Source organism: Rana temporaria, chromosome 1 (assembly GCF_905171775.1).
Source record: "Rana temporaria chromosome 1, aRanTem1.1, whole genome shotgun sequence".
NCBI classification, from domain to species: domain Eukaryota; kingdom Metazoa; phylum Chordata; class Amphibia; order Anura; family Ranidae; genus Rana; species Rana temporaria.
The window spans coordinates 138,899,016-138,919,163 of record NC_053489.1 but is presented as its reverse complement, the minus strand read 5'-3'; the positions used below and the strand labels follow the sequence as shown (position 1 = coordinate 138,919,163).

The 20,148-nt window shown below is 41.4% G+C and overlaps 1 protein-coding gene across 1 annotated transcript in view; it reads right to left on the bottom strand.

The window, feature by feature from the left end:
- Positions 1-11,497: 11,497 nt before the first annotated feature.
- The window catches only part of CAMK4 (calcium/calmodulin dependent protein kinase IV), a 263,753-nt gene continuing 255,102 nt past the window's right edge, over positions 11,498-20,148 (bottom strand). Inside the window, exon 11 of the mRNA XM_040343331.1 lies at positions 11,498-12,587. Coding sequence (XP_040199265.1) covers positions 12,423-12,587 — 165 coding nt within the window. The 3' untranslated portion in view covers positions 11,498-12,422. The remainder of the gene's footprint in view (positions 12,588-20,148) is intronic.

Here is a 20,148-nt window from a genome sequence, read left to right as displayed (position 1 = left end):
CCTCAGCACATGCTCTCTATTGCCACATGCGTGCTGGAGGGAAGAGAAAGCCTAATCCTCTTTCCAGCTGCAGCTATCTGTCGTTACTCCTGCCAGTAAACAGCGGGGTGAGTGGCATGAGGTTTCCAGTATTTCCCGCTCAAGCACACTCTAAGCTCTCAGGAGGAGCAAGTCAAGACATCACTCAGCAGGGCTTCCAGATAGTGGTTGTGGGTGGCGGAAGACATACAGTAGCATTAGCAAATGTGGCCAGCTGCGGCCTGCCTGTAGGATAGAAAAAAAGTTCCAAAGATCATGGTGCCTTAAGACAGTACTTTACCCACCAGGGGTTTAGAGAAATGTTGGATTTTATTTTATGTAATCCATGTGTACAGTGTGTGTCAGGGCACAGTGGGCCCCCCTTCCCTTCCATGGGTATGAAGTAACATGATGATAAAAGATTAACTCGGTGAGACAAGGAACAGGAGTGTAGTTGTTGTGTGAAACCAAGAGAAGGAACAAGCTACATCAACCATTCATTAAGAGTGGTACCTGATAAGGTGGAAGTTCTTTCAGTAGCGATGGGTTTGGTGTTCTGACTTTTTCCCCAGCAGTCCCTCCCCCATGGTAACCGGGAGCAGGCTAGCATTGCCAAGATCTATGAAGGCTACAAAGGGATTAGTCCTCACGGCAGCCAACTTTTTGTAGCCCGCAGGAAGTTCTCTCACACTGAGAGTACAAAGCAGCTGGTCGTAGTGATATACACTACGAGCGCAGGGCGGAAGCTGTGGGGGCGCGATGGACTGCGCAAAGAAGCTCCAAACCCTGCAAAGCAGCTCCAAACCCTGCAAATGAAGCTCCTCGTCTGCAATCTCATAAATTATATTTACAAAAAGAGGTGCAGAGAGATCCAGTTGTAAAGAGGTACCTCCATATTTTCTGAAAATCAAAAATAAAATCAAAGTAAAAAGGTAATTGTATGCATAATGTTCAAAATGTGCATATTTTGCCATACAGGTACAAATTATAAAAAATAAAGAATAATTTATTTATAATTTTGATTCAGTCTGAATCTGTATCCCCGCCCCCACTGTGTTTAAAAGGTTTGCAGTGCCATTTTATTTCCTGTAGATGCAACGCCAAGCATTTAAATTGCATTTCGTTTAGTTCCTTAACATTAATTTAGAACAAATGATCTTTAATCCAGAAATACTGCCCTTGTTGTGCTTGCAAACAGAGTTATCTGATCATTACTTGAAATTCATTCCTGAACGACCTGCAATCAATTGACCTTCAGACATGACATTGGCATTGTGTTTAGAAAGCAGTGGAGAGCAGCAGCGGTCTGGTTTCCTATGATTGTAAAAGACGTACAACTCTGAGTGTTTATAGATCTCTTGACACTCTTTAGCTAAAGTACATTCGGTATTTCTAGTCTAGAAAAGCAAGTCTTTATTTCGCCTGCAGTTGTAACCATTTATTTTGTACATACTTTATGTTTTTTATACCATTTTATAAATAAAAGTGGTGTGTTCAGGTAATTGAATCCGAATCCTGTTTCACACACATTTGTCTGCAGTCTGCTCTGCCTATGTGGATTGTGTGTTCTGGGGGATTTCCCCAAGTGACAGGAAATTTGTGTAGTCAGGGCAGACAGCAGGAGGAATGCATGGCACACACTTTCTAAACAAAGGGCCGCTTTACTGTCCTTCAGACTGTAAGGGGGCAATACTGTGGCCAGCAGGAGTGGACATTTTCCCTGACATCAGTGGGAATAAATATCACCACATTTAATATTAAAAGGAGGAATAGTGTCCCATTGTTGGTATCATTGGGAGGAATAGTGCCCCATCATTGGGAGGAATAGTGCCAGCGTTGGTATCATTGGGAGGAATAGTGCCCTATTGTTGGTATCATTGGGAAGAATTGTGCCCCATCATTGGTATCATTGGGAGGAATAGTGTCCCATCATTGGGAGGAATAGTGTCCCATTGTTGGTATCATTTGGAGGAATAGTGCCCCATCGTTGGTATCATTGGGAGGAAAAATAGTGCCCCATTGTTGGTGTTAGTGGTAGAAATGGTGCCCCATTGTTGGTGTCAGTTGGCAGAATAATGTCTCATATCAGCAGGTGGAATAGTGCCTCAAGGGTCAGATAACGGCAAGCCAAAGGCCCCCAGGCCACAGTTTGGAGACCACTGGTTTAATCCACTTATGGTAAAGTTGTGAAACTCTTTTAAAGAGAATATATAGTAGAGGTATGGGCAGAAAGTTATAAGGTCGTCCTCCCAAAGACAGTATATAGATACAAAATGGACTCCCAAGGGACATTGTAGGCCTTGATCGAAAAAACACCAATATCTGAATAGCTTACGTACAAATCAATTTGTAGAAACTTTATTGAGACAATAAATGTATAAAAGAGGCTGTACTAATTGTTTAACACAAGAGTAACATGAATACGTGTAGAATAGTATTCCACAGTGTCTGAAGATGATATAGTAGTCTCTTTATGAACCAATCAAACAGAAATCACCCGACGCATTTCAGAAATGAATTTCTTTCTTCAGGGGTGTAAGATATGCCGAACAACATTAGTGTCAACATCGTCATTTGATTTCTGTTTGATTGGACCATAAAGAGACTACTAAATCAGCAAACACTGTGGAATACCATCCTACACGTATTCACGTTACTCTGGTGTTAGGCAATTATTACAGCCGTAACCGCTTTTAAATATATATTTATTGTCTCAATAAGGTTTGTACAAAATCCTTTATATGTACATTTTTCAGATATTGGTGTTTTGTCAATCATGGCCTACAGAGTCCCTTGAAGGTACATTTTGTATCTGATTAAAGAGAATGTAGAGATGGGGTAGGTAACCACGGCGCAGTCATCTGTGTGATCCTCTGTGGTCAGCTTCAAAACCTCCTGGTGGACATCGATGGTACTCAGCTGACCACAGAGGATCACACAGGACGCTATCCATAGCCAGACCCTAGATGTGGATTTAACAGCACCTCTCATGGATGTCCAGGTTAACAAGGCTTAATTATTATTTTGGAAAGGTAAGCTCTCTGTGAGCCCACCTCATTCAAGACTATATTGGAAGATTCCTGAAGGATCGTCATCATTTATTTTCAGCCATTTAATATTTTATTTGGGACTTTATTCACTTGCATTAATTATGTTCTTTTACCATAGCTGTTAGCTGTGGTTGCACATTATTTGCACCAGTATTAATGTTTGAGACATTTTTTCACTGTTTACTGGTTTATTTCACAGCAATGTCATTTACTTATGTGTGCATTTTTTCACTGGCCACCTGCTAGTTAGTTCTTGTTTTTTGGTTTATTCAGTCACTGTGATTTATGCAGGTCATGATTGGTCTGGTTCACTGATCATTGCCTTGTTTCACAGCAGACTCACTTTTACTGCGCTCATCACCCCATTATATCAACACTTTCAGTTATTCATATTCGCATATGTATACACTATTAGATTGAGCAGCAGTACATTATCTTTATATATTCACTCTTTTTATTCTAAGTTTATTGGGTAGGCGCGAGTGTTCCTCCCACACTTTAGTTAATGAATACTGCCATTGATCTCTAATGCAGTAGTGCCCAGTAGAAGTTAGTTAATTGTGCTGTATTAGTGGTCAGTGTCAGTGTTAATGAACCCATTCATGTTTCAATAAAAAGGGGTAACTAACACTGACCACTAATACAGCACAAGGGAGTTCATTAACACAGCCACTGGCCACTACTGCATTAGTGATCCATTGCAGTGTAAATTAACTCCTTGTGCTGCAGGGCTTTAAAAAAGCATTAATGCCACTGACCATCAATGCCAGGGCTATTATTGTAGTTACTGCACCAATGCTTTGAATCATTGTAGAAATGGACACCAATGTTGACAATTATTTTTGCAGAAACTGACACTGTACTGGCAGCTATTATTGCTGAAACGGGTACTGATCCGAATGGGGGGTTGTTATTTCCTGGGGAGTTCAAATTTTTTTCATATCATATTGTTAGTTAAATGTGCTAATTGCTTTATAGTTGTTAACGGCACTACTATTGGCATTATATGCAGTGTGATATGGGAAAAAATACAATGGGGGGGGGTGACACCATTTCTTACCGCACCAGGTGACACCAACCCTAGTGACGCCCCACCCTTGGCTGTGTACAACCCCCTACCACCCCTGCCTGTGTCTAACCCCTCTACCACCCCTGCCTGTGTCAAACCCCCCTACCACCCTGCCTGTGTCTAACCCTCTACCACCCCTGGCTGTGTTTAACCCCCCACCCTACCACCCGTGGCTGTGTATAAACCCCCACCACCCCTGGCTGTGTCTGAACCCCACCATCACTGTTGCATGTAAATCTGACTTACTGATAAATTTAATTTGGGTTTTAATTGCAATGATATAAAATAATTAATGTGGGGGCCTTTTGGTGGGCAATATTTTTTTTTTTGGAGGGGGGGCAGCACTTCATTCCTGGGCCCAGGCAGCACAATGTCTTGGGCCGTTCCTGATATATATATATATATATATATATATATACACACAGTATATGTATTTTTGAGGTGGGGAATCTTGGGTGAGTTCCCACACTTTTTTTCCCAGGACTTGTCCCCTGGATAGACTGCTGCGGTTAAGGACTCTAATGTTGTTGGTAGGACCTCCTCCCGAGCTTGGGGCCTCTCCTATAATGCATACACTGTGCTGAGGTAACTTATGTGGTATAAGGGCCTATTGACAAGCCTGGAGGAAGGTGACTATTCTTCGTAATGTTCTATTTTACTCTATTTTATTTTATCTCCCTTTTTGTTTTTTGTGGGGTTTTTTTTGTTTGTTTTTTTATTTATTTCCTTTTGTTTATGAAAAATGAGATTATATATACCTTACACGAGGTAACTGCATCATATGTATGTGCATGTGTGATCTGTGTATAATTCAACTGTGGGGAATTATGTTTATCCCCTTATTGTGACTCGGTTACTCATTATTCTTGTCAATAAAAAAGTTTTGATAAAAAAAATAATAAAATAAAGACACTTATGAAAAAGGTAGCAAAGAAATCTGCAGAATATTTTAATATTAATAAAAAAATTATAATAATTTGGGAGATGAATGTTCATTCATACAGATTTCGTTTTAAACATAAACAGCATACATGACAGTCATCCGTATTAAATCTATCTTGAAAATTATTGTACAATTTGCATTTCTTCTTTTTCTTTATACTGATTTAATAAGCATGCAAAGAGCAAGTGCACACAGTAAACCATAACAACCAATTAACTATCGGAAGATAAACATGTTAATAACAACCTAGTTCTTATTGGCTGCTACATATAACTGCACACCATCGCTCTTCTTGCTATTTAGTTAAACAAAACCAATAATCTCTTGTTATTATTCAGTATCCATAAAACAAAAAAGGAATTCAGTTATACACTTATTGTGATAAGACGTTGTACTTTACTTGCTGTTTATTGTACATTGTTTAGGCAATGCATCGACAAAAAAATCTATGAAAGTGCTTTTTGATTAATAAAATACTGTATATAAATTGTAATAATAAGGCGTTCTTCATACATGCTATGTAAGTGTACCACAATAAATCCCTTGAGCCTGCGCATTCGTGCTGTGTCAGTGGAATGTTTTATATTAAACTATAACTAACGGCAAAACTTTTTTAATATTTTGAGAAGAGTCTTGAGAAGTTACTACTGTCAGATTTTTATTGCTGTCTGTGTCTCTGTTAGGAACATCCATACTCTCTAAGACTGCTTTCACACTGAAAGCGCTGGCTAGTTTTAGCAGCGCTTTAGCTCTGTTTAACCAATTCAACCCCAAAAGAATTGGCTGCCCAATGACCGGGCCATTTTTTTGCGATTTGGCACTGCGTTGCTTTAACTGACAATTGCGCGGTTGTGCGATGCTGTACGCAAACAAAATTGACGTCCTTTTTTCCCCACAAATAGAGCTTTCTTTTGGTGGTATTTGATCATCTCTGCGATTTTTATTTTTTGTGCAAAAAAATTGCTATAATAAATATTCCCAATTTTTTTAAAAAAAGCGAATTTTTTAATTTTTTTCTGCAGTTTTTATTTTTTGCGCTATAAACAAAAGAACAGTGACAATTTTGAAAAAAAAAACACAATATCTTTTCAGTTAAGGCCGATATGTATTCTTCTACATATTTTTGGTAATAAAAATCGCAATAAGCGTATATTGATTGATTTGCGCAAAAGTTATAGCGTCTACAAAATAGGGGATAGATTTATAGCATTTTTTTGTTTTTACTAGTAATGGCGGCGATCTGTGATTGGACACATTGGACACTTTTGACACATTTCTGGGACCATTGGCATATATACAGCGATCAGTGCTATAAAAATGCACTGATTACTGTAAAAAATGTCACTGGCAGGGAATGGGCTTAACACTAGGGGGCGATCAAGGGGTTAATTGTGTTCCCTAATGTGTGTTCTAACTGAAGGGGGGATGGGACTGACTAGAGGAAATTGCAGATCATGGTTCCTAGCTATTAGAAACTCACGATCTGAATTTCCTCACTGAACAGAACAGGGATGTGTGTTTAGACACACACGTCCCTGTTCTGCCTCTTGTGGCCGGAGATCACTGGTCTCGTGCCCGGGGATCACCCGGAGACCGCCGGTCACGAGCATTGGCACCCCCGATGCAGCGGGCGCGTGCTTAAATCGATCGGCATACAGCTACAGTGGTTCGTGCAGCGGAGCCAACCTGCCGCAGTATAACTGCACGGCTGGTCCGTAAGTGGTTAAGCAGTGCTTTTGCGCCGCTTTTTGTCCACTAATGGGGCCCTTTTAATCCCTCCCATTTTGCGGCTCTTTCAAAGCACTTTTCAGGTGCTTTAAAAGCGCTGCCCATTTATTCCAATGGGCAGCGCGTTTTGGGAGAGCTAAATACAGCACTCCAAAGATGCTGCTTGCAGGACTTTTTGGAAAAGTCACACTGGAATGAATGGGAGGTGTTTTTTTAGGCACTTAGTAGAGGCTATTTCTAGCGCTAAAGCACCTGAAAACTGCCCCAGTGTGAAAGGGTCTAAGGGCTTGTTAGCCTTCTGAATAGCGGTCTGCTGTGGATTGCTTTTTAGAGAGGATTTGACAGGTGATGTATTATGCTCCCCACAGCCTCTTTTAACCCCCAAAATCCTAAACCGCTGTGCCGCAACTGCATGTATTGAGGGGCAGTTGTGGCGCAGCCCCATTCAGTTGGAAGGGTCGCGTTCAGGGGCAGCGACAGAGGGTTTAATTCTTGCCACAAAGTTAAGCATTGTGGGTGCGGCCTTTGCAGCTTAAGGAGAAGTGGTTGTGGGGTGGTAAAACGACATGCTTTAACATCACACCAACCGTAAAAGTAATTGAGCCCCTTGTCTAACTGTCCTGATCACCAATATCAGGTAGAGAGAAGTTTGGGCGCCCTTCCATGCGTTGTGGGGCGAAGATTGAGCCAGCCCACAGCTCATTGGAGTACAAAAAAGTTTGAAGTTTAGACTACAGATGAGTTCAGAGGATGCCCAAGCTCATCTCTAGTCACTGGAAATGACAGTGAGGGAAAATGCAACATTTTGAGCTGCAGGAAACAGGAAAAAAGGGAAATCTTTCAATGGGGACAACTGTTCTTGTGACAACTGTCTAAGGTGGGATTACCTTCACATTGGAAAGAAATCCTCTTACTTCCTGTTGAGTTTACAGGACAGAAGGCGAAGGGAAATATTCCTAATGAGACACTAATGGCAAAATTATAATAATAATAATGATGATATTTGACAGCAGTCTTAACTCTTCCCCACTCTACTCAAAATTAGTAAACAAAGTTTGGGCTTTAGATATATTTTAATGCATAAGTTTCTTTAAAACATTTCTAATCAATAACCTAAAGGACCCGCAGACATAAACTACCAATGGCTTTATATAAAAATGCTTTTAATAACATTCAGTGGTAAAAGTGAATATTTTGTATTTTATTAGAAACAGACTATGAAGTGATCTAATGTAAGTAACATTTACCTCTGAAACATCTTTTGCAGTAATTTCTGGCTTTCCACACTGTTTAACCATTGCCCACTTCTATTCCCAGCCTCTCCAGCATAGACTGTCAATGGTACCAAGTATTTCAATTCAGACAATGCACAGCCCAACATTGGGATCTTAAGCATTAAAGTGTTACTAAACCCACAACAGTAAAATCAGTCTGTATATGCAGTAAAGCATGCTTGTAATACTCACCATAGAACTTAAGGGGTTAATCCTCTGCATTGTGTAAAAAGGCAGTTTGATCCTGTCTTCTCTGATCCACCCCTTCTTCCATGCCCCCCAATCCCTCTACTGATAATACAGAGCCAATGGAGTCACTATGCACATGCTCAGTTTGGTGTGTATTGCAAGATTTTTTTTTTCTTGGGAGGGTGCATGTGATCAGCACAGGGCCAATCACCACAGAGGATCAGGTGTCCTGCAGCCTGATAGGACAGTCAGAGGAGAATGAAAACTCCTCCTACAAGCTTTAACCTGTTCCCTACCGAGTCATTGTAAAATGACGTCGGCGGGAACCCTCCGTCTCTCAGACTGGATGTCATATGACGTCCTAGCCTTCTTGGGCGGCAAGGGGGCGTGCGCCCCGCCGCATTGCGCAAGACCCGGTGCGCGTGCCTGGCAGCCGCGATGTACGCCGGGCACCCGTGATTGCCCGCAATCACGGCAGGACCAGACGTGTGTTCCCAGTACAGAGGAACGCACATCGATCTCCTCCCCTTAAGAGTCCCCTCCCCCTACAGTTAGAACACACTTTAGGGAACATATTTAACCCCTTCAGCGCCCCCTAGTGTTAACCCCTTCCCTGCCAGTCACATTTACACAGTAATCAGTGCAGTTTTATAGCACTAATCGCTGTGTAAATGTGAATGGTCCCAAAAACGTGTCAAAAGTGTCCGATATGTCCGCCACAATGTTGCGGTCACAATAAAAAAAATCGCAGATCGCCGCCATTACTAGTAAAAAAAAAAAAAAAAAATGCCATAATTCTATTCCCTATTTTGTAGATGCTAGAACTTTTGCGCAAACCGATCAAATACACTTATTGCGATTTTTTTTTTGACAAAAATATGTAGAAGAATACGTATCGATCTAAACTGAGGAAAATTTTTTTTTTTTTTTTTTAATTATATTTATTAAATCAAAAAGTAAAAGATATTGTGTTTTTTTTTTCAAAATTGTCGCTCTTCTTTTGTTTATAGCGCAAAAAAAAAAAAAAGCGCAGAGGTGATCAAATACCACCAAAAGAAAGCTCTATTTGTGGGAAAAAAAGGGCGTCAATTTTGTTTGGGAGCCACGTCGCGCAATTGTCATTCAAAGTGCGACAGTGCTGAAAATGAAAAATTGGTCTGGGCAGGAAGGAGTGAAAATTCCCTGTATGGAAGGGGTTAATCAGACACTGATAGAAGTCATAAGACAGCTATATAATGCGGATGAGAAAAGGTATTTAGCAGTTTATATTTACTAAAATAATTGCATTTCCATGTTCTGTGTACTGTGGGAGACCAGATATACTGAATGCAGGGTCCTGGGTTTAGTAACACTTTAAGGCAAAATGGGTGAACAGAAGAGCAACTTCCATTCCATGTATCTCCCCAAATGCTACAGTATGATGATTCCTGTTATTTCTAAGAATTATGGTGGTTCAAAAGTGTTTTCCATCAGCAAGTAATAATCGGCAACTAGAGCCCCATAGAGTACTGTCTCTCTTGTCTTGAAACTCTGGGTCCTGTGTTTTAAGCCCATCCGTGTCTACTGGCAGGTTGATTTCCCTCCCAAGGTTAATGGCACCAAAATGTGGTAGGGGCATATGATTGTAAGCTTCTTGGGAGAAGGGTATTGATTTTAATGGTTCTATGTATTCTGTAATATACTAAGAGCCGGTTCACACTGCAGCGGCACGACTTCGGGGGCAACTCTGCAAGTCCCCCCTGAAGACGACTTCAGAGGCGATTAGCAAAAAGACTTCTCTAAGTCAATGCAAATCGTCCCGAGCCGCCCCCAAAGTCGTACAAGAACCTTTTTCTAAGTCGGAGCGACTTACGTCGCTCCTATTAGAACGATTCTATTGCATTGAATGGGACGTGACTCGTCAGGCAGCTCAGCCGCCTGACGAGTCGCCCCAGTGTGAACCGGCTCTTAATGTAATAGGCTGCTCTATTTGAATGATATAAATATAAATAAATAGTCTCAACATAGGAGGAGTCAGCAGGTACCTTTGGGAGCTTTGTCTACTGAATTTGGCCCAGAGACCTGAAGCTTTTACCAGTGCCGCACCAGAAGTTCAGAGATAGGAAGAAGACAGGCCATCCCTGCAGTGAAGATTTCTCCATGATTCAGCTGCCTGCATAACGTGGAGCCTATTTAGGTCACTAAAGCTGTAGGACTTAAAATAATTTATAGCTAAACTTCAGCTTCAGAAAAAGGGGATGTTGGAGTTGTGTTTTTTTTCCCTCAGCACTGAGACATATCATGTAATTATAACTAAGGCAGAGCATCCCACATAGAAGTCACTCTGATAGAGGGCATTACAAGGACTACATCAAAGGAACTGAAAATATACCTGTTCATGATGGCCAACTGTGTTAATCACCCACCTGTGGTGAGTCTCTACCAGTAAAATGGCAAATGCTTACATGCACATAGAAAGTTTACTGACACATTTGGTAAATAGCTTCAAAAGGACTGGTCAGTAAAAAGCAATGGAACTGGAAAAAAATGTGTGCATTGAGGGGCAGTTGTGGCGCAGCCCCATTCAGTTGGAAGGGTCGCGTTCAGGGGCAGCGTCAGAGGGTTTAATTCTTGCCACAAAGTTAAGCATTGTGGGTGCAGCCTTTGCAGCTTAAGGAGAAGTGGTTGTGGGGTGGTAAAACGACATGCTTTAACATCACACCAACCGTAAAAGTAATTGAGCCCCTTGTCTAATTGTCCTGATCACCAAAATCAGGTAGAGGGAGGTTTGGGCGCCCTTCCATGCGTTGTGGGGTGGAGATTGAGCCAGCCCACAGCTCATTGGGGTACAAACAAGTTTGAAGTTTAAACTACAGATGAGTTCAGAGCATGCCCAATCTCATTTCTAGTCACTGGAAATGACAGTGAGGGAAAATGCAACATTTTGAGCTGCAAGAAACAAAGGAAACAGGAAAAAAAAGAAAATCTTTCAATGGGGACAACTGTTCTTGTGACAACTGTCTAAGATGGGATTACCTTCACATTGGAAAGAAATCCTCTTACTTCCTGTTGAGTTTACAGGACAGAAGGAGAAGGGAAATATTCCTAATGAGACACTAATGGCAAAATAATAATAATAACAATAATAATGATGTCACTATCAGTATAGTCACTATCAGAGTGACTTCTATGTGGGATACAACTCCAACATCTCCTTTTTCTGAAGCTGAAGTTTAGCTATAGATTATTTTAAGTCCTACAGCTTTAGTGACCTAACTTACCAGTTATCAAATAGGCTCCACGTCCCTGGAGTAATTGGCTGCTCAGTCTGGAATGCCCGGACATGTTTGGTCCCAGTCCGGGCTTGCATACTGGCATTACATATCCACAAAAGTATGCAATGTGCATAGAAGTACTTTAAAACAGAGGAAATTGCTCACTTAAGTCATTAAAAACTCTCTGGAAGTAGTTGCCATTTTACTGATAATGTAGAAGCTGAGCAGAGAGGGGTCACACACATGAACAGAATGAACATGTATCCCAAATTATAAGAAACCTGTTTTTCTGCAAAGTTTTATAGAACTGTATTTTTGTCCCTGTGATTTGGTTTAATCTGGTAAGGGCTTTGAAATTCTTTTAGATTGTAAATGATTGGAATATGTATCTTGTATGAGTGGTATTAATAGCTTCTTTATGTAAACCAAATTATGGTTTATGTCAAATGGCCCTGTAATGTAAAACATAAGTTTTAAACATTATTGTTCATACCATCAACATGATATAATATGAAATTAAAATCCTACTAGTAGAATATCCTCTATGAAGTCCATTACTTTTATAAAATTGTAAAATGAAACACTACTCATTTCATTCTCTAGCTAGAGTGTAGATACTATATGCATATCAAGGTTATAATTGAATATTTGCTCATGTCATACTTCTTGTGTAGAAAGAGCACTACACCTTCCATGTCTCAGGTCACCCCCATAGTAACTATTTTGATAAGCAGTCACATGCATTGAACAGAGTAGAACCAACTTGTGCATTTCATTGCAACCCATGAAAAGAACTGCCAGAAGGCCATGCTAAGGAATCTTTCCTGTAAGAAAAAGATTGATGTAGCTGGTGCATGAAATGGCAGAGACCCAGACCCAAACATGGAGGTGGCGAACTCAAGAGGCTCCTTCCTCTCCCTGTTTGGATTTTGCTGTTGTTCTTTCTTCATGGCCACTCTCTTGAATGGGAGACGGGTTTCGGCTTGTCTTATTGCTGTCGTGGCTGCTGTGGCTGCCGGCACTTCCTAAACGAGTTGAGGCTACTACAGCTTTAACGGCTGCCTGTAAAACAAGGTCAAAAGTTTGATCACCATGGAAGTTTGGGCATGTCCGTGGTCTTTTTGAACAGAATTTTAGCTATACATGTAATTATCATAAATAATCTTACTAATGTTAAAGTATATCCAAACCCAACCCCAATATATGTTAAAGTATATCTAAACACAGCTCGGCTATGGATGTAGGTTTGCGTATATGGTATTTTATTTATTTATTTTTTTGGTTGAACTTGATGGACGTGTCTTTTTTTAACCTATGTAACTATGGAACTTCCCCTTTTGGGTGGAGCTCCACTTTAAGAAAGAAAAAACTCCTGATTAATGCCCACGCAGCACAAAGACCTGATTTAGACCTTGTTCTCACATTCAGAAAAAATGCTGCTTCTAGATGGGTTTTTTTTCTTTCTTTTTTTTTTTTTTGTTTTTTGTTTTTTAGAACACTATTTTATCCAATGTGCACATCATGGTGGTTTTGAAAAATATTTTAGAGCAATGCTTAGGAGCATAAAAATGCCTCAAATCTGCATTCAAGGAGGTGCTTACTGGCATATTTTATGCAAATACGAAAATAAAACAAGTGAATGAATATTTTAGATGATAGAATGCATTTACACACATACGTATCTAAATATCATGTGTCTGTAAATGTGTGTAATTACACGCCAAAATTAGCATTCTTTAAGCTAGACGTTTCTGACAGATCCTTGTAGAAAGATCCAGCGTATATACTGTAGGAGTATTTTAATACACCTGTGTGCATAAGACATTCATCTTTAACAGCCAGCTGTTTAAATCAAATGTGCTATCATCACCATACTTACACCTACCCTGTGCTTATGTAATGAAGACAAGACACATAATAAAAAAGTATACTTTTTGGTAAGTTAACCCATGCCTGTATGTTACCTTTTTTTTTCAAATATAAGTTTTATTTTATTTTTTTCCAAATATAAAAACATACATACATAAAAGAACCACAATACAATCCAAAAAATCAGTGCAACAGAAAGAAAACACGCACATTTGTCTCGGGCAAGGCTGGATATTCGTCTAGTGTAGGAAACACAACATGGGAGAATATTGATTTTATAACACTTGACTACCTGTTCAGTATCCTCTTTATATGTTTAACATTACTCTAGGAACATCAGGTAGGTAGTATTACCACATCAAAACTATCAGGAATTCAATTGCCCTGTCCAGTTCTCGTATGTCATTTATTAAAAAGAGAGAGAGAAAGAAAAAAGGTGGAGAGGGGGAGGGAGGGTGAAGGGTGAGAGAGGGGAAAAGAGAGAGGTAGAGGATAGGGAAAAAAAGGGGAGAAAGAGAGGGGGGAATGGGCGACCCAGGGTTATGAGCATGTCACCAGCCGTGACGGCCCTCAGGACAACATCCCCTGACCAGATTAGATATTGAGCATGGCTGACCCTTCATCAGAGAAGATATAGATGTTCCAGAGCCTTCACACCTGAGAGTGCATCTCCTGTTTATTTTGGGCGGTGAGGACCAAATCCTACAACCGCTTAATATCCTCCACCCTGCGCATCCACATGCCCAACGACGGGGGCGAACTCTTCTTCCATCTAAGAGGGATGCAGGATTTAGCTGTGTTCAGTAAATGCCGTATGCTCGACTTCTTGTAGCTCCGTGCTGGGATCAAGGTGTCATGAAGTAGAAAAAAGGCAGGGTCGTTGCTGATTACGTGGTCGGTAAGTTTCTGGGTGACCGTACTAACCGTTGACCAAAAGTGTTGCTATCGGGGGCAGGACCAGAAGATGTTAAGAAACGTTCCCACCTCAGCCTGACATCTCTAGCATAGATTTGTGTAAGTAGGGAAATATCTATGTAATACCTGCGGTGTGTAGTACAACCTGGTCAAGATCTTGTAATTAAGTTCTGGATTTTTGTACAAATCGATGTTTTCAAAGAAAAACGGATTATCGTCTGTTTTTGAGTATCAGTAAACGAGCGCTGCAGATCAGTTTTCCATTTCTGCAGAAAGGGCAAGTCAGTTTGTGTCGGGGGGGGGGGGGGGTTGAGTAGCGCGTACGTTTTAGTTAGTACCTGAGGCATTGTCCCCTCATCCCTACAGTACTCTTTAAAGGTTGTTAGCTCTCGCTGATAGTGCGCCGGGTTCGCTCTTGAATGTAGGAAGTGGTGCAGACGAATCGCCTTCCAAAACGGCAGTCGGAAGTGTCCCGTATCGCTAGTCAAGGCTCAAACAGAGGGCCAATGATTGCCCTCTAAGAAATGAGAGGCCCGGTCTCTCCCTGCCGATGCCAATGTCCCGTAATTCCGCCACTTCCAGTCCCGGGGGGAACGCTGGGTTCCCCAGGATTGGATATAATGGGGATTCACCTGAGGAGAGGTGGGTTGAGAGTAAGGTTGTTGCCCCTACCCGAAGGGTAGTGCCAATGACTGGGTGGGAAGTCATGTCTGGAGGTAGTTGATCAGAGCACCAGGTTGCTTCCCCCAATGGCACCTCTGTCTGCGCTTGTTCTAGATGGACAAAGAGTTTGGACTTACCATGCCGATTCCAATCTATAATTCTGCCGAGGTGTACTGCCCTGTAGTAATTCCGCATATTCGGGAGGGCCAGCCTCCAAAATATTTTGGCAAAGTCAGAAGGCTTCTGCACAGCCTGGGTTTGTAATTAGCCCATATAAAATCAATGAAGATGGAATTCACCTGCTTAAAATATGGGGGTGCAATCCTGATTGGCAGTGCCTGGAACAAGTACAAGAATTTAGGGAGAATTGACATCTTGATAAGGTTACACCTACCAAACCAGGAGTGCAGTCCCCTGGTCCAGTCCTGCAGCAGCATACGGACCTTGGAGAACAAGGGCGGAAAGTTGAGATCAAAAGTGCGCCTCAAGTCGTCTGGGATCAAAGTTTCCAGGTACCTGAGGTAGCAGTCCGACCATTTAAATTTAAACTGGGATTTCAGCGAGCTCAATCTAGTGGGAGGAATATTAACCCCCATTGCTGCAGATTTATCAAAATTAATTTTCAGGTTGGATAGGTTCCCGTTTCTATCAAATTCCCGTGTAGGTTCGGCAGGGACACCACCGGGTTGGTCAAGGAGAACAATAGATCATCCGCATATGCCGAGATTTTAAATTGCGCGTCTCTCACAGTGACCCCTGTAATGTCGTGGTGTGCGCGTACCGTGCACAGGAAGGGTTTCAGAGCCAAGGCAAAGAGTAGGGGTGAGAGTGGGCACCCTTGTCTAGTCCTGTTCGTGATAGGGAAGGTCTCTGATAAAATTCCATTGGCTTTGACCTGGGCCGTGGGTATGGAATAGATGCTAGAAATCCAGTGGAGCATTTTAGGCCCCACGCCTATTCTTTTAAGGACGGAGAAAATAAAGGTCCAGTTGACCCGGTCAAATGCCTTCTCGGCATCTATGCTGAGAAAGAGGCAAGGTACCTTGGATCTGGCCGCTATATGGACCAGGTTGAGAACCTTAGTGGTATTGTCCCTAGCCTCTTGGGTAGGGATGAAGCCCACCTGGTTTAAGTGAACAATATCCGGCATGAATTGGGTCAGCCTGGCTAGGATTTTAGTAAATAACTTAAGGTCAGTGTTCAATAGGGAGATGGGCCTGTAGCTGCCACATCCCTAGGGAAAGCGCCTCCCTCCCAGAGGCCGTTGAACATCCTCACCATATGGGGACCCAGCAGTGGGAGGAAAGACTGATAATACTGCAAGGTGGACCCATCCGGTCCGTGGTGACGTAAAACACAACGACGTGCTGAAAAAAAGTAGTTAGATGCTACCAAGCATGCATCGACTTGATTCTGAGCATGCGCGGGTTTTGAAACGACGCTTTTACGTACTAACCATCGGTTTTAACCTATCGGTTATCAGTCCATAAGTTCAATTTTAAAGCAAGTTCTAAATTTTTGGACCGAAGGATAACTGACTGATGGGGCCCACACACGGTCGGTTTGGACTGATGAAACTGAACTTCAGTCCGTTTTCATCAGTTTGGACTGATCGTGTGTACAGGGCCTAAGAGGGCTAAATAATCCCAGTAAGAGATATCAAATATTGCAGGAATTGAAAAGCTGGTCATCAAATATTGTCTTTCTGCAGGAGACTCACTTTAAGTGGTCATCCAGGGTTGGATTGAACTCTAAAAACTTCCCAACCTGGTTCCATGGATACTCCCCTAACAAGAGATCTAAAGGGATAGCAATAGGATTTGACAGAAATACTCCATTTGTCTTAAAAGCTATAGAGTCGGACTCTGAAGGGAGGTATTTATTTATCAAAGGCTCTATGTTTAATAAAACATATACATTAGCCAATATCTACTGCCCCAACACCCACTCATGTCTCTTTTTTGGAAAAGTACTGGATAAATTGGAAAAATTTAAAGAAGGGGGGGGGGTGATTGTGGCAGGAGATTTAAATGTTGTATTCGCCTCATCCCTGGATACTCAACCTCTCTCCCTACGTTCAGAAGGGAAATACCTTAAGGTAGCCAAATGAAAATTACATCAGCAACAACTAGTGGAGGCATGGAGAATTCTACACCCTAAGAGGAGGGATTATACATATTACTCGTAGGTACACTCCTCCTACTCGAGAATTGATTAAATCTTTGTAGATCATCAGCTCCTAGAAGGACTATTGAAGGTGGAAGTGAAATCAATAACCCTCTCGGATCATGCTCCGGTAATGGCTACTCTGGACTTGGAGGACATACCGGATAGGCAGAGATCCTGGAGGCTAGATGAATCTCTTCTATATAATCACAATATTCTTGAGGCATTAGAAATAGATATTAATTTGTTCTTTAAAGAAAACAACATAGAGAATATTGCGCCAACGGTACTGTGGGAAACACATGAAGTATTTATGAAAGGGAGATTAATAGCAGAAGGGGCTAAGAGAAAGAAAATGTGGATAGCACAAAAACAAGTTATCCTGCAGGAAATTCAGGAATTGGAGCAGATACACAAAGGGTTAAATGGCAGTAAAATAATGGCTGAACTAATTGAAAAACGGGAGGCATTGAAGGATTTGCTGGAACAAGATACAAGAAGGGTATTTCTAAAATCAGCTAAAAGGCAATATGAATTTGGTAATAAACCTGGGAGACTTCTGGCAGGGGAAATTAAACCTAGGTGTAACCTAAACTATATCGCAAAAATAAAGGATAAAAAGGGAGTGCTGAAACACTCAACTAGAATTATCAGTAAAATCAGTAAAATCAGTAAAATCAGAGTATTATCAATCATTATATAAAGTAAGCGACAGTCAAGATGGCGATGATAAACAAAATAGGAAAAATAAAATTGAACAGTATCTTCTGAAGATAGAGCTATCAGCCATATCAGAAGAAGATTCAAGTAAGCTTGATAGTGATATTTCTAAGGAAGAGATAGAGCAGGCAATTAAAAATAGTAAGAGCGGGAAAAGTCCAGGGCCAGATGGGTATACGTCCCTATATTTAAAAAAATTCCTTGGAACCCTGACGCCCTATTTCCATCTCTACATGAACTCTATTGGGGGAGGAATGAGGATACGTAAGGAAGCCATGGGGGCACATATAACAATCTTGCCAAAGGAAGGGAAGGATCCAACACTATGCTCTAGCTTTAGGCCAATTTCCCTGATCAATGAAGATATTAAAATTTACGCAAGGATCTTAGCCGAAAGACTGAAGCTTTATATGCCAGAATGTACTGTATAGAGAGGGTCCAGGCAGGCTTCGTCCCTGGCAGGGAAGCAAGGGAAAATATACTAAGGACGACCCTATTAATACATGAAGAAAAAAAGGGATCAGTAGATGCCGAAAAGGCTTTTGATAGGGTAGATTGGGAATATATGCTGCAGACATTACATAAATTTGGTTTAGGCCCACAAATGCTTAGGTGGATAGAGGCCCTATACTCCAATCCCACGGCCCAAATTCAGGTAAATGGAACCCTGTCAGGGACATTTAGGCTGTATAATGGGAATGCGTCAGGGATGCCCACTCTCCCCCCTACTCTTTGTACTCTCTTTAGAACCCTTCCTAACCTCCATAAGAGCGAACCATTAAATTGAAGGTATAAAGGTCTCCGGGCAAGAACACAAGATATCTGCGTTCGCAGATGATATCATGTTGTATATAATAAACCCCAGCCGGTCACTCCCAAAGATTCTGGAAGAATTGGGCGAATACGGAGGGGTTTCGAACCTTAAGATCAATATGGAGAAAACTGAGAGAGAAGAGAACTTAAAGCTCTTTTCCCCTTTGAGTGGAAAGAAAAATGATTAAAGTATTTAGGAGTATTTCTGTCAGCACAAACAGCAGATTTATATCAGGATAACTATCTACCCCTTTTGAATACAATTAAACAAGACCTGAAAGGCTACCCAGCACACAGATTGTCATGGCTGGGTTGGATCAACGTAATTAAAATGATGATCCTCCCGAAAGCCCTGTACATCTGTACATCTTTCAAAGCCTCCCGATCAATATCCCGGGAGCCTATTTAAAAATTATGAGAACCCTACTGCAGAGATTTGTGTGGAACAGAAGAGGAAACCAAATTTCCTATAAAATATTGAGTAGATCTAAGGATAATGGGGGGGGGGGGGTGTTCCTTCCAGATCTTCAGAAATACCATATGGCAGCAGTATTAAGGTGAATTATAGATTGGGTCCATAATGTTCCACATAAGAAATGGGTATCATTGGAAAACAATATGAGTAAAGTTGTCCTAGATCAGATTATCTGGATCCCAAGAGAACACAGAGGCCTCCCTAGAGATATGGCCCCAATCACAACAGAAACAATAAGAACATGGGATATGGTAATTAGAGGTACGACAGGGCAATACAATAGCCCCTTGTTGCCCCTGACGGGAAATGATTATTTTCCCCCAGGGAAAGATAATAAACTGTATTTAAAATGGACCAACTCGGATTGACTGAGATTAAGAGACGTCCTAAAAGAAAACGCCCTCTGCTCATTAGCTGAGCCACGGGAAAAATATGGTATAACACCATGGGATGGCTGGAGATACAGACAGCTCCAACATTTTATAGAATCCCTTCCAAAACCCCCTCGCTCGGCTAGTAGGTTAAACCCTTGGGAAAGACTAGTTGAGCAAGGGGGGATAAGCAGGCAGGGGATCTCTAGAATATACAGACTGCTGATAACCTCTATGGACGATGGGTCGATGTGTCCCGTGGGGAGGTGGGGGATAGAACTGAACCAATTAGTACCGGAGATGTTAAAGGGAAAGGTTATGGACTAAGTCCACTCTACCTCAAGGGACACAATGATAAAAGAGATAAATTACAAACTACTTACTAAGTGGTACTACGTTCCATCCAAGATACATAAAATGAATCATGACTTATCCTTGTGTTGGAGGGAATGTGGGAAGGAAGGAACCCATGCCCATATATGGTGGCATTGCAGTTTAATCCAGCCATACTGGGTAGAAGTATTGGACTTAATTAAAAGGATTGGTGGAACAGAGATAGAATTGGATCCCTGGAAATGTTTGTTTCATGCGATTGGGGGCTCTAGGAAGAAGTACAGAGCAGCACTTACTC